General features: G+C 39.4%; 1 protein-coding gene and 1 long non-coding RNA gene across 7 annotated transcripts in view; one reads left to right on the plus strand and one right to left on the minus strand.

The window, feature by feature from the left end:
* Window positions 1–15,616, minus strand: part of LOC140844089 (uncharacterized) — a 79,779-nt gene that overhangs the window by 42,374 nt on the left and 21,789 nt on the right. The gene's annotated exons all lie outside the window — the stretch shown is intronic.
* Window positions 1–15,616, plus strand: part of TMC7 (transmembrane channel like 7) — a 63,002-nt gene that overhangs the window by 28,694 nt on the left and 18,692 nt on the right. For 4 of the 5 annotated variants that reach the window (XM_073215508.1, XM_073215507.1, XM_073215506.1 and 1 more), the window contains 4 exons: window positions 10,740–10,885; window positions 12,207–12,354; window positions 13,154–13,327; window positions 14,366–14,523. In XM_073215508.1, coding sequence (XP_073071609.1) covers window positions 10,740–10,885; window positions 12,207–12,354; window positions 13,154–13,327; window positions 14,366–14,523 — 626 coding nt within the window. The remainder of the gene's footprint in view (window positions 1–10,739; window positions 10,886–12,206; window positions 12,355–13,153; window positions 13,328–14,365; window positions 14,524–15,616) is intronic. The other variant, XM_073215509.1, reaches the window with a different exon arrangement.

Consider the following 15,616-nt stretch of genomic DNA (forward strand, 5'->3'; position numbering starts at 1 on the left):
CATAACCTTCTCCCTTATAGGAAATATTTTACAGGACACTTAGAAGCACTTGATAATAAATGTTCAATAAACTGTGCATGATAACAAATAGCCCTGTCCAGAAGAATTTTCTGTAATGATGAGAACGTTCTGTATCTGTGCTGTAAAATTTATAGACACTCTTGAGCACTTGAAATGTGACTAGTGTGACCAAGAAACTGAATTTTAATTTTATTAACTTAAATATATTTGTTTTAAATATTTATTTTTATCAAAGTGTAATTGATATACAATATTATATGGGTTTCAGGCATACAATACAGTGATTTGACAATTACTGACATTACAAAATGCTCACCACTGTCAGTGTAGTTACCATCTGTCACTATACAAAGATACTAACATACTGACTATATTCCCTATGCTGTACTTTCATGTGCATGACTAGCTGGTTTTATAATTGTAATTTTGTACCTCTTTATCCCCTTCACCTATTTCACCCTCCCACCCCACTCCCCCATGACAACCACCTGTCTCTTTTCTGTGTCCATGAGTCTTATTTCTGTTTTGTTCATTTGTGTTGTTTTTTAGATTCTACATGTAAGTGAAATCATATGGTATGTGTCTTTCTTTGCTTGGCTTATTTCACTGAGCATAATACCCTCTAGGTCCATCCATGTTGTTGCCAATGGCAAAATTTCATTATTTTTTATGACTGAGTAATATTCCATTACATATATGATGTATCACATCTTCTTTATCCATTCATCTATATCAATGGGCACAGGCTGCTTGCAAATCTTGGCTACTGTAAATAATGCTGCAGTAACATAGTGCATATATCTTTTGAATCATGATTTTGTTTTCTTTGGGTAAATTCCCAAAAGTGGAATTACTGGGTCATACTGTATTTCTGTTTTTAGTTTTTTTGAGATACCTCCATACTGTTTTCCAAGGTGGCTGCACCAATTTTCATTCCCACCAACAGTGTAGGAGGGTCCCATTTTCTCCACATCCTTGCCAATGCTTGTTAATGTGTGTTTTAATACTATGCTACATGTTTTACAGAATGGCCATCACATACATTCCATGTAACACCACTGTTTTCATTAATGCAAGCAAGTAGAAGACATACAAGCACATATTTCTTGTGTTCTTAAACATTTCTGTCTTAGTATTATAGAACGAGCAGAACATCCACTCCTGAACATGTTTTCAATGTAGCAAGCAAATACCACTTTACCATATTTCTCACAAATGTTTTTAAACAATTCTATATGTATTGCAAAATGACTGTCACATTCATTTTTGGAAATACCAGGGTTCACAGTGTGTCTTGCAAGAAGTTCTACAAACTTCTTTCTCACATTTAATTTTAAAATCTTTTCTACATACATTACTTAATCGACATCCCATGTGTTGACAAAAATGAAACTACTGTGACATACTGAGCAAGTAGCCCTTTAACAAACATCTTTCTATATGTGTTTTTAAAATCTTCACTGACGCATTACAGGGTGCCTATCACATCCATTCACTGAGAAACACTGTTCTCAACATAGCAACCAAGTAGCATTATTGCATCTTTATGCTTGTGGTTCTTTTTTAAAATGGAGTTACAATTGGCATATACATTGTATACATTTGAGGTATAAGACCTGTTGGCCTGATACATTTACATATTGCAATATGATTACAATATAGTAGCTTTATCTAACACCTTTATCATGTCACATATAAATTTAAATTTAAGTATGCCCAAGAGGGAAATGGCCAGAGAAATTAAACATTGGTTTGTCTTTGCTGTAAACAACTGACCAACCCAAGCTCATGATCTTATCAGGGATATTATTATCCAGATGCAATAGACCTTTGGCCCTGTAATGTTATGTTACCTTAAGGGAGAGATTGATGACAGCTCTAATACCAACTCAGGGCAACAGAAACAGGTTTTGTGTAGTTGGGCAAGTTTTTATGGCCTGTGTGCCAGCCTTTAGGAGAGTTAAAGAGAAGATGGAGTCCTCTGTTTTACATTTTTTTCTATTAAAAAATATACTTAAATGCTCCATATAAAAATACATAATATCAAGAAATATATAGCATTTATAGGGTAAAAAAGTAAAAGTACCTCTCCCAGAGCCCACTGAACATTTAACACTGATTCATAGCCTTCTTGACTTTCCTCAAGTATTTACATGGTCTTGCTTATTAATATTTTATAATATGGACTTTTCCTGATCTAGCCAGTCCCTTATTGATGGGCATTCATATTGCTTCCACTTTCCCCCTTTATAAACTGCTGCAGTGAACATCTATGCACTACTGATACTATTTGTGCTTTCTGTGCATGTCCTTTTCCTCACTTGCCCAGAATTTCCTGCTATCCAAGGAGCTTGAGGTGTTTTCCTGTAAGAAGTCCTGGACTTGCCTATTCTATATTTTCACGAAGTGCACATTGGGATTTTTGTTTTGGTAACAGTTTTATTGAGATATAATTCACATACAATTCACCCATTTAAAGCATACAATTCTATGGTTTTTAGTGTATTAAGAGTTGTGCAACCATCATCACTATTTTAGAACATTTTTATCACCTCAAAAAGAAAACCCTTTAGCTATCATCTGCCATTCCCCCTCTCACCAGTGCTAAGCAACCATCAGTCTACTTGCTGTCTCTATAAAATGCTTATTCCTGACATTTCATACAACAGAGTCATATAATACATGGTCTTTTGTCTCTGGCTTTTTTCACTTAGAATGATTTTAAGGTTCATCCATGTTGTAGCGTCTATCAGTCTTTCATTTCTTGTTATGGCCAAATACAATTCCATTGTTTGGAAATACTACATTTTGTTAATCCATTCATGATGGACATTTGAGTTGTTTCCACATTTTGGCCATTATAAATAATACTGCTGTGAACATTGGTGCATGAGTTTTTGTGTGGACATATCTTTGTAATTCTTTGGGGGTGTAGACCTAGAAGTGGAATCAGTGGGTCAAATGGTAACAGTATGTTTTGAGGACATGCTAAGACTTTTCCAAAGTGGCTGCACCATTTTTAATTTCTTACCAGCAGTGTATGAGAGTCCTGATGTATCCACATTCTTGTCAGCACTTGCTATTATGTGACTTTTTTATAGCCACCCTAGTTTGTGTGCAGTGGAATTTCTTTGTGGTTTTGATTTGTATTTCTCTAATGACTAATAATGTTGCATATCTTTTTATGTACTTATTGGCCATTTGTACATCTTTGGTTAAATGTCTATTTAGATTCTCTTTCCATTTTTCATTGGATTATTTCCTTTTATTGTTGAGATATAAGAATTCTTTATATATTCTTGATACAAGCACCTTATCAGATATTTGATTTACTAGTTTCTTTCCCCATTCTCTGTCTGGCTTGTCTTTTCACTTTCTAGATAGTGTCCTTGAAAGCACAAAAGTTTTTAATTTTGATGAAGTTCAATATTTTTTCTTGTATTGCTTGTACTTTTGGTGTCATATTTAAGAATCCATTGCTAAATCCAAGATCATGAAGATTTAGCCCTCTCTTTAAAGTTTTATAGTCTTGGCTCTTACATTTAGATCTATGATCCATTTTACATTAATTTTTATATACAGTGTAAGTAAGGGTTCAACTTCACTTTTTTTTGCATGTGAAACATGTCTCAGCACAATTTTTTGAAGATTATTCTTTCCTCATCAAAAATCAATTGGTTCAGACAGGTATGGGTTCATTTCTTGATGCACTTTTATTCCATTGATATGTCTGTTCTTATGCTAGTACCAGTCTTGACTACTATTGGTTTGTAGTAAGCTCTGAAATTGGGATGTGTGAGTCCTCCAACTTTGTTCTTCTTTTTCAAGATGATTTTGGCTCTTCTGCGTCCCTTGTAGTTCTATATGAACTGTAAGATTAGCTTATCAGTTTCTACAAAACCAGCTGGGATTCTGATAGGGATGTGTTGAGTCTGTAGATCAGTTTGGGGAGTACGGCCATGTATCTCCTGATCCGCAAACATAAGGTGTTTTTCCATTCACTTAAATCTTTAAAAATTTTAACAATGTTTTATAGCTTTAAGAATACGAGATTTTTATTTCATTTGTTAAATCTATTCCTAAGTATGTTACTTTTTGATGTATTACACATGGAATTGTTTTATTCCATTTTTTGGATCACATACCTGTGTATATTTATTTTATTAATAATATTTGACACATAATACAGGTTTCAGGAGAACCACCTGTGTAGGTTTTTTTTGGTATCATTAATCTACAATTACATGATGAACATTATGTTTACTAGACTCCCCCCATCACCAAGTCCCCCCCACATACCCCATTACAGTCACTGTCCATCAGCGTAGTAAGATGCTGTAGAATCACTACTTCTCTCTGTTTTACAGCCCTCCCTGTGCACCCACCCCACATTATACATGGTAATCACAGTGCCCCTTCCTTTTTTTTCTCCCTCCTTATCCCTCCCTTCCCACTCATCCTCCCCAGTCCCTTTCCCCTTGGTAACTGATAGTCCATTCTTGGGTTCTGTGATTCTGCTGCTGTTTCGTTCCTTCAGTTTTTTTCTTTGTTCTTATATGCCACAGATCAGTGAAATCATTTGATACTTGTCTTTTTCCACCTGGCTTATTTCACTGAGCATAATATACCCTCCAGCTCCATCCATGTTGTTGCAAACGGTAGGATTTATTTTCTTCTTATAGCTGAATAATATTCCATTGTGTATATGTACCACATCTTCTTTATCCATTCATTTACTGACGGACACCTAGGTTGCTTCCATTTTTTGGCTACTGTAAATAGTACTGCGATAAACATAGGGGTGCACATGCCTTTTTCAAACTGGGCTCCTGCATTCTTAGGGTAAATTCCTAGGAGTAAAATTCCTGGGTCAAATGGTATTTCTATGTTGAGTTTTTTGAGGAACCTCCATACTGCTTTCCACAATGGTTGAACTAATTTACATTCCCACCAGCAGTGTAGGAGGCTTCCCCTTTCTCCACAACCTCACCAACATTTGTTGTTGTTTGTCTTTTGGATGGTGGCGATCCTTACTGGTGTGAGGTGATATCTCATTGTGGTTTTAATTTGCATTTCCTAATTAGCGATGTGGAGCATCTTTTCATGTGTCTGTTGGCCATCTGAATTTCTTCTTTGGAGAACTGTCTGTTCAGCTCCTCTGCCCATTTTTTAATTGGATTATTGCTTTTTGTTTGTTGAGGTGGGTGAGCTCTTTATATATCTTGGATGTCAACCCTTTATTGGATCTGTCACTTATGAATATATTCTCCCATACTGTAGGATGCCTTTTTGTTCTATTGATGGTGTCCTTTGCTGCACAGAAGCTTTTCAGCTTGATATAGTCCCACTTGTTCATTTTTGCTTTTGTTTCCATGCCCGGGGAGATATGTTCATGAAGAAGTTGTTCATGTTTATGTCCAAGAGATTTTTGCCTATGTATTTTTCTAAGAATTTTATGGTTTCATGACTTACATTCAGGTCTTTGATCCATTTTGAATTTACTTTTGTGTATGGGGTTAGATAATGATCCAGTTTCATTCTCTTACATGTAGCTGTCCAGTTTTGCCAACACCAGCTGTTGAAGAGGTTGTCATTTCCCCATTGTATGTCCATGGCTCCTTTATCATATATTAATTGACCATATATGTTTGGGTTAATATCTGGACTCTCTATTCTGTTCCACTTGTCTGTGGGTCTGTTCTTATGCCAGTACCAAATCTTCATTACTGTGACTTTATAGTATAACTTGAAGTTGGGAAGCAAGATCCCCCCTGCTTTATTCTTCCTTCTCAGGATTGCTTTGGCTATTCAGGGTCTTTTGTGGTTCCATATGTATTTTAAAACTATTTGTTCCAGTTCATTAAAGAATGCTGTTGGTATTTTGATAGGGATTACATTGAATCTGTAGATTGCTTTAGGCAGGATGGCCATTTTGACAATATTAATTCTTCCTAGCCAACAGCATGGGATGAGTTTCCATTTGTTAGTGTCCTCTTTAATTTCTCTTAAGAGTGTCTTGCAGTTTTCAGGGTATAGCTCTTTCACCTCCTTGGTTCGGTTTATTCCTAGGTATTTTATTCTTTTTGATGCAATTGTCAGTGGAATTGTTTTCCTGATTTCTCTTTCTGCTAGTTCATTGTTAGTGTATAGGAAAGCAACAGATTTCTGTGTATTAATTTTGTATCCTGCAACTTTGCTGAATTCAGATATTTGTTTTTGTAGTTTTGGAGTGGAGTCTTTAGGGTTTTTTATGTACAATATCATGTCATCTTCAAATAATGACAGCTTGACTTCTTTACCTATCTGGATGCCTTGTATTTCTTTGTTTTGTCTGATTGCCATGGCCAGGACCTCTAGTACTATGTTGAATAACAGTGGGGAGAGTGGGCATCCCTGTCTTGTTCTTGATCTTAGAGGAGAAGGTTTCAGCTTGTCACTGTTAAGTATGATGTTGGCTGTGGGCTTGTCATATATGGCTTTTATTATGTTGAGGTACTTGCCCTCTATACCCATTTTGTTGAGAGTTTTTATCATGAATGGATGTTGAATTTTGTCAAATGCTTTTTCAGCATCTATGGAGATGATCATGTGTTTTTTGTCCTTCTTTTTCTTGATGTGGTGATGTTGATGGATTTTCTAATATTGTACCATCCTTGCATCCCTGAGATGAATCCCATTTGATCATGGTGTATGACACTCTTGATGTATTTTTGAATTCGGTTTGCTAATATTTTGTTGAGTATTTTTGCATCTATGTTCATCAGGGATATTGGTCTGTAATTTTCTTTTTTTGTGGTGTCTTTGCCTGGTTTTGGTATTAGAGTGATGCTGGCTTCACAGAGTGAGTTTGGAAGTATTCCCTCCTCTTCTATTTTTTGGAAAACTTTAAGGGGACTGGATATTATGTCTTCTCTATATGTCTGATAAAATTCAGCAGCAAATCCATCTGGCCCCAGAGTTTTGTTCTTGGGTAGTTTTTTGATTAAGGATTCAATTTCTTTGCTGGTAATTGGTCTGTGTAGATTTTCTGTTTCTTCCTTCGTCAGCCTTGGAAAGTTGTATTTTTCTAGGAAGTTGTCCATTTCTTCTAGATTTGCCAGCTTGTTAGCATATAGATTCTCATAGTATTCTCTAATAATTCTTTCTATTTCTGTGGGGTCCATTGTGATTTTCCTTTCTCATTTCTGATTCTGTTGATGTGTGTAGATTATCTTTTTCTCTTAATAAGTCTGGCTAGGGGTTTATCTATTTTGTTTATTTTCTCAAAGGAACAGCTCTTGATTACATTGATTATTTTTTCTATTGTTTTATTGTTCTCAATTTTATTTATTTCTTCTCTGATCTTTATTATGTCCCTCCATCTGCTGACTTTGGACCTCATTTGTTCTTCTTTTCCAATCTCAATAATTGTGACTTTAGACTATTCATTTGGGATTGTTCTTCCTTCTTTAAATAGACCTGGATTGCTATATACTTTCCTCTTAGAACTGCCTTTGCTGCATCCCACAGAAGTTGGGACTTTGTGCTGTTGTTGTCATTTGTCTCCATAAATTGCTTGATCTCTGTTTTAATTTGGTCAATGATCCACTAATTATTTAGAAGCATGTTGTTAAGCCTCCATGTGTTTGTGAATCTTTTTGTTTTCTTTGTACAATTTATTTCTACTTTTATACCTTTGTGGTCTGAGAAATTGGTTGGTAGAATTTCAATCTTTTGGAATTTACTGAGGCTCTTTTTGGGGCCTAGTAGGTAGTCTATTCTGGAAAATGTTCCATGTGCACTTGAGAAGAATGTGTATACTGCTGCTTTGGGGTGTAGAGTTCTGTAGATGTCTACTAGGTCCATCTGTTCTAGAGTGTTGTTCAGTGCCTCTGTGTCCTTACTTATTTTCTGTCTGCTGGATCTGTCCTTTGAAGTGAGTGGTGTGTTGAAGTCTTCTAGAATGAATGCATTGCAGTCTATTTCCTCCTTTAATTCTGTTAGTATTTCTTTCACATGTGGCAGTGCTCCTTTATTGGGTGCACATATATTTATAATGGTTAGCGCCTCTTGTTGGACTGACCCCTTTATCATTATGTAATGTCCTTCTTTATCTCTTGTTACTTTCTTTGTTTTGAAGTCTATTTTGTCTGATACAAGTATTGCAACACCTGCTTTTTTCTCCCTATTGTTTGCATGAAATATCTTTTTCCATTCCTTGACTTTTAATCTGTGTGTGTCTTTGGTTATGAGGTGAGTCTCTTGTAAGCAGCATATTGATGGGTCTTGCTCTTTTATCCATTCTATTACTCTGTGTCTTTTGATTGGTGCATTCAGTCCATGTACATTTAGGGTGATCATTGAAGATACGTACTTATTGCCATTGCAGGCTTTAGATTCGTGGTTACCAAAGCTTCAAGGGTAGCTTCTTTACTATCTAACCATCTAACCTAACTCGCTTATTGAGCTATTATAAACACAGTCTGATGATTCTTTATTTCTCTCCCTTCTTATTCCTTCTCCTCCTCCATTCTTTATATGTTAGATATTTTATCTATACTCTTTTGTGTTTCCTTTGATTGCTTTTGTGAATAGTTGATTTTATTTTTTTGCCTTTAGCTAGTATTTGGTTGATCTGCTTTCTTTGCTGTGATTTTGTTTTCTTTGGTCACATCTATTTAGCCTTAGGAGTGCTCCCATCTAGAGCAGTCCCTTTAAAATACCCTGTAGAGGTGGTTTGTGGGAGGCAAATTCCCTCAGCTTTTCCTTGTCTGGGAATTGTTTAATCCCTCCTTCATACTTAAATGATAATCATGCTGAATAAAGTATTCTTGGTTCAAGGCCCTTCTGTTTCATTGCATTAAATATATCATGCCATTCTCTTCTGGCCTGTAAGGTTTCTGCTGAGAAGTCTGATGAGAGCCTCATGGGTTTTCCTTTGTAGGTGACCTTTTTTCTCTCTCTGGCTGCCTTTAATACTCTGTCTTTGTCTTTGATCTTTCCCATTTTAATTATTATATGTCTTGGTGTTGTTCTCCTTGGGTCCCTTGTGTTGGGAGATCTGTGGGCTTCCATGGTCTGAGAGACTATTTCCTCCCCCAGTCTGGGGAAGTTTTCAGCAATTATTTCTTCAAAGACACTATCGCTTTCTCTCTCTCTTCTTCTTCTTCTGGTAACCCTATAATGCAAATGTTGTTCCCTTTGGATTGGTCACACAGTTCTCTTTAACATTCTTTCATTCCTAGAGATCCTTTTATCTCTCTCTGCCTCAACTTCTCTCTATTCCTTTTCTCTGATTTCTATTCCATTAATGGTCTCTTGCACTTCATCCAGTCTGCTCTTAAGTCCTTCCAGAGATTGTTTTATTTATGTATTCTCCCTTCTAACTTGATCCTTTAGTTCTTGCATATTTCTCTGCAGGTCCATCAGCATGGTTATCACCTTTATTTTGAATTCCTTTTCAGGAAGATTGGTTATATCTATCTCCCCAGGTCCTCTCTCAGGGGTTGTCTGGGTAATTCTGGACTGGACCAAATTCTTCTACCTTTTCATGGTGATAGAGGTAGTCGTAGGCAGGTGGCACATGTGTCAGCTGGGAGAACAAAATCCCTTCCTGCTTGCTGGTTGCCCTGCCCTTTCTGCTGCCTGTGTCAGTCACCCTCACACCGGGAGCAGTATCCAGGTTAATCCCCTGAGCCGCTGCCAGCGGGGCAACCCAGAGCCCTGCTGGGAGGGGCAGGTGCACAGGGTGTGCTCTCCTGTGAGAATGGCACCCCTTTACACCCTGGTCTGGCTTCCTCTGCCTGTGCTGGGCAGCTGCATGCCAGCGGTATCCCCAGGTCTGTCCCGGGTGGTTGCCCGCCGGGAGGAGACTCTGGGCAGCTGCTGTGGGCATGGCTGCTCTCAGGCTGCTCGACCACTGTAGCAGGGCCACACTGGAGGGGAAATGAATGGCAGGCTCTTTATCGTCGTGAGGGGTTTCAGAGCTGAGCTGCCTCCCAGAGGGTTTGGGTGCCTGGAGTTCCCTGGGATTCCCAGCTGCTGGGCTGTGTGTGCTGGGACAGTTCCATCCAGCTGTGACGCCCCTGTCCCTTTAAGACCTTCAAAAAGCACTCACTTGTCTTTTGTCCCAGGGGAGCGAGATGCAGGGACCTGCTTGCAGGTTTTACTGTTCCATTTCCCTAACATCCAGCACACCATGCACTGTGTGTCTGCGCTCCCGGTGTGGATTACTAGGGCTGGGTATTTAGCAATCCTGGGCTCCCACTCCCTCGCTGCTCCAACTCCTCTCCTCCCATCGGGGGGTTGGGGTGGGGGTTGTGCTCGGGTCCTGCCAGGCCGCAGCTTGTATCTTACCCCCTTCGTGAGGCACTGGGTTCTCGCAGGTGTAGATGCAGCCTGGCTGTTGTACTGTATCCTCTGGTCTCTCTTTTAGGAATAGTTGTATTTGTTGTATTTTCAAAAATATATATGGTTTTGGGAGGAGATTTCCGCTGCCCTACTCATGCCGCCACCTTGGCTCCTCTCTCACCACCTGTGTATTTTTAATGTTCAGGTTTTATCCCTGCTTTATACTCCAAACACTGAGCACCTCTTATACCTCTGGAATTATTCCAGTCTCTGGGGATTCAGGGATGAACAATGACACTGGAATGTAAGTTTCTTGAGGCAGAAAGTGGCCTCATGGTTCCCTGCAGTGAACTCACCAGTCTGACATCATGCTCTTGGCTTTGTTTCAGGGTTTCCTGGAGGAGACCTGCCTCTTTTACGGACATTACACCATTGATGGGGTGAAATTTCAGAACTTCACCTATGATCTACCCCTGGCTTATTTGTTAAGCACAATTGCTTACCTGGCCCTGAGCCTTCTTTGGGTAGTGAAAAGGTAAAAATTTTTCTTGTCATTATGTTCTTTTTGAATTACCCTTGATGGCTAAAGTTTGTTGAAGGTATATGGACTCTAGGAGCTATTACCCTAATGATGAGCAGAGCCTAGGGGTGGACTCTGTGAGAAAATGTTTGTGTGAGGGTGTTGGAGGTTGAGGAGACCTGGAGGAAATGGAGGCAGGACTTGGAAACTGGCGTAGCAGCCTGGACTTCTCCATCAGTTATTACTGCACATGTTCACCAATGCCATCCCTCCAACCTTATCTTTGACCTGGTGTGTATGCTAACCAGGTCTCTCTTGGTTTGCAGATAGCAGAAACCCAACTCTGACTACTAACTAGGGCACAGGGAAATTGAGTGGCTCAGAGAAATAAGGAAGGTATGGATGACTGATCACTTTAATTCCTTCCACTTTTATTGTCTTCACAACTCACTAGCAAATCCTAAAAATACCCTGATGCATCTACAGAGCATGTGGCATTTGATATTTTTCATATCATGAAGTGCCAAGGTGTATTTCTTCCATGGAAGCATTCGAACAAATGGCAATAATGAAGCAATCAAAAGAATGGCATCTGCTAAACAGGTGCTCACTCAATATTTGCTTGTTTTATTATTTAAGTCATCAGTTCCTTCATTTATCCATTTATTGGATAAGGCCATAATATGGTCCAGGCATTTTGGATATAAAGTGGCAGGACAGCTAGGATATCTGCTCTCAAGGAATTTAAAATTAAGTCAGGGACAGGGGCTATAAGCAATAAAACACTTAAGTAAGATAACTGCGGATTAGGTTCATTGAGTTGAAGGCAAAGAGACTGACTTGAAATAGGAGTCACAACTTTAGATGGGGTGGTGAAGAATTCATGGAGGGGATATTTGAGCTGAAACCTAAATGATGGGAAGGATGCAGCCATAGGAAGAGGCAGGGAAAGAACTGTCCAGGAAAGGGTAGCAGGAACTGCAAGCGCAAAGGCCCTGAGGCAGGAGCAGAGATTCATGTGTTTATGGAGAGGAAGAAAAGCCAGTGTAGTTAGAGCAGAGTGGCCACACAGAAGGAAAGATGGCATCACACAAAACCTCTAGGCTGTGTTAAAGAGTTTGGATTTTATTCTGTTAAAGGAGCCACTGGATGGATGAAAAGAAATGATTTTCAACAATAAGAAGCCTGGTTAGCTGCCACATACATTTAGAATGTTTCAAAACTTGACCATGTCAAAATAGGTGAAAAGTGCAGCCATGTTAATTTTAGACAAAGCCAATCCAAGGGCCTGTATTTTGCTGTTCTTATAAGAAGGATAATCGTGTTTTGGGGTCAGGTCAGTGGAAGGGTTCAAAATCAACCTGATCCAGAGTGAGGAGCACTTTCAGAGTTACTGCAACAAGATCTTTGCCGGCTGGGACTTCTGCATCACCAACCGCAGCATGGCGGACCTGAAGCACAGCAGCCTGCGGTACGAGCTCCAAGTGAGTGCTGCTGGGTTTTCTCCCGGTGGGTTCCCTGCCAGCAAGGGCATGTTTTGAGAGGTGGGGTTGCAGCTTGCAGAGAAGCCAGATGGGGGCCAGGCTGTCCCCAGTGCTTAGCAGGCTTCTCCCAGGTTGTTTTTAAGAGTTTTTGCAGAGAACATCTTCCTGGGGTTGATCATCTTTTGCCTAAGCATGAACCTAGTGAACGGTGGCTAGGAAGGAAGGTAGGGACACAATAGTGGGTGGGAGGAGATGGTGTCCTCCCTCCTCCCTCTACTGCCTTATACTGTTATTTTTCCACCTGATAAGAACCTGTCATACATCACAGGAGAAACAGGACTGAGGGGGAATGCTATGATGGTAAGGCAGAGTGGAGAATACCAAAAAGTACAATTTCCAAATAAATAAGGAGAATAATAAATAGCATCTTGATCAAACCTACCAAAACAAAAAGGGAGGAGGAAACAATTATATCAAAAGTTTAATAAAGAAATGTGGAAGGAATCAAATCAAATGTATTATTTGTTTAAAGAAATAATGTATGTCATGAATTGGTTATCATTATATTTTCCCACTTACTGCAAAATCTAACTGCAGTCTTAAATAGGAGGTTCTACCAGACTTGGGCCTTCAGTGGACATGAAAACTAGTTGGGCTTGGTTTGGGAAGGTACCTGCGGGGAGGCGAATATTTCAGGAAAGTCTTAAAGATGGATAGGGAGGGTATTCATCAAGTGCCACCCCTTACCATCCCTTCCTCCGCCCCTGCTCCTCACAAACGAGTTTTCTTTGGCCTTCAGGCAGATTTGGAGGAAGAAAGAATACGGCAGAAAATAGCAGAAAGGACCTCAGAAGAAACAATACGGATTTACTCTTTGAGACTGTTTTTGAACTGTATTGTTCTGGCTGTTCTAGCAGCATGCTTTTATGCAATCTACAGAGCAACTATATTCTCACAGGAACACATGAAGAAAGTAAGCACTCTGTGAAAGTCAGCTTAGCTTTTATTCTAGTTGGACGTTACGTATGCTAAGTGGTTGCAGACCTCTGAGGTAGATACTATCATCACTGCTGTTTTACATATGGGGATGTAAGTTTGGCTGATATGACAGAGAACAGAAAATGAAAGATGACCAATTTTCACTTTAAATAGAAATAAAAAAGCATCCAAAATAAAGCATTTGGAATTCCTCCTGGAATCCACAATATTCAAATCTAGGCTTGACTGCCTGGATTTAATCCCCAGCTCTACTACTTATTAGCAAGGGCCTCCATTTACCTAAAATAACAATGGTTTTAAAAATCGAAGTTGGTCTAGTGGCTCTGCTTCATGAAATTAATCATCAGAGGCCCAGGTTCCTTCCTTCCTTGTGGCTCTGCCATCCTTAGGATGTGCATTCTTTGAAATGATACAAGATAGCTCACCACATCCATATCCTAGCTAATGGGAAGAAGTGAAGAAGACAGGGAAGGCACACCTCTCTACTCCAGAGGCATGACCCAGAGATTGTACATAAAACTTCAGCTTACATCCCTTTGGCCAAAATTTAGTCAAATGGCTGTACCTAGCTAAAAGGAAGTCCAGGAAATTTAGTTTTATCCCACACAGCCATATATGTGATTAAATAATCTATTACTCTGAGGGAATTCCAAGTCAATTAGTACTACATACTTTAAAACAGTTTAAATTGCCCATCGACACAGAATACATGGATTTGTAAAATACTTCATTGTTTAGATCGTGGTTCCTGTATTTGAACATCGAGGGGGATGCTTATGTTTAGGGGCCCTGTTGAATGCATATATGTTTTGTTTTGCTTGTTTGCTAAACATGTATAGGGTTTTTTTCTTCCCATTTTATTGAAATATAATTGACATACAACACTGTGTAAATTTAAAGCACACAGCATAAAGACCTAACAAATGTATAGTTAAGATGGTTCTTTTAAGGCCAATTCATTTGTGATGCAGCTTCCCTTACTATCTTCTGACCAGTTTTGTTTTCTTCAAAGGAAATTGACAAGATGGTTTTTGGAGAGAACCTCTTGATATTGTACCTGCCTTCTATTGTGATCACATTGGCCAATTTTATCACCCCAGTGATCTTTGCCAAGATCATCCACTATGAGGATTATTCCCCGGGCTTTGAGATCCGGCTGACAATCCTTAGGTAATGCCTAGACATACCAAATAGGTCACCACTTGCTCCTCCCTTTCTCTTGACAGACATTGCTAATCAATTGTGGCATCTTTTTCTGTTGAGCCAAGAATCCTCTTCAACCTTCAGACAGCCCCATCAGTGAATCACAGTTTACACATGCAGTGCAATCTCTTTGACTTAGGTGTCTACTCAACAGTATCATATTTCTGGTTCATGTGTCAGCCAACTGAGGGAGTAAGGTAGGACCATAGGAGGAGGTGTTGCACTGAAGATGTTAGAAATGACAAGTACATACCACCGGGGAAGTGAAGAAGTAAGGGAGAGGAGAGGAGGCAGTTGATAAAGGGTGTGTTACCGGCCAAGTTGCTGCTCTGGTGACTGGGGCTCAGTCCTACTGAGTAATTCTGGGAGTTTCTGTGGGAAATATCTTTTGAGTTTTCTCACTTAAGAAGATACTCATCCTCTACTATCTAAGGGTGCCTGGGACTCAGAGGCATTAACTCCCCCATACTTCCACCCTACCACCCTGGTGCATGAGAGTCACAAATGCTTGCAATAGAAGCCGGAAGCATATGCTGGAATAGTGAGTGCACAGAAAATGTGGCCAGGTCCCGGACTGTGTGTACTACAGTTGACTCATTATGATTTGTTGCAATAGCTCTTCTCATGCTAAATAAATAAGCAGTTTCATAAGAAATAATGACATGTATAAAGCAGGGTCCAGGGTGTTCTCATGAAGAGTACCAGGTAGGGATGTGTAATATTGGAGTGTTTTCTTTCTGCTTTTAAAATACCTCAGATGACATTTACATAATTTCCTTCCTCCCTCCCTTCCTCCCTCCCCCCTTCCTCCCTCCTCCTTTCTTCTTTCCTTCCTTCCTTTCTTCCTTCCTTTCCTTCTTCCCTCCCTCCTTCCTTCCTTTCTTTTGGTATCATTAATATAAAATCACATGGGCAACATTGTGGTTACTAAATTACACCCATTATCAAGTCCCCACAACATACCCCATTACAGTCACTGTCCATCAGAGTAGTAAGATGCTATAGAGTCACTACTTGTCTTCTCAGTGCTATGAGTTCCCCATGCACCCCTCATGTTATG

The sequence above is a fragment of the Manis javanica genome, chromosome 10, assembly GCF_040802235.1.
Source record: "Manis javanica isolate MJ-LG chromosome 10, MJ_LKY, whole genome shotgun sequence".
Classification (NCBI taxonomy): Eukaryota; Metazoa; Chordata; class Mammalia; order Pholidota; family Manidae; genus Manis; species Manis javanica.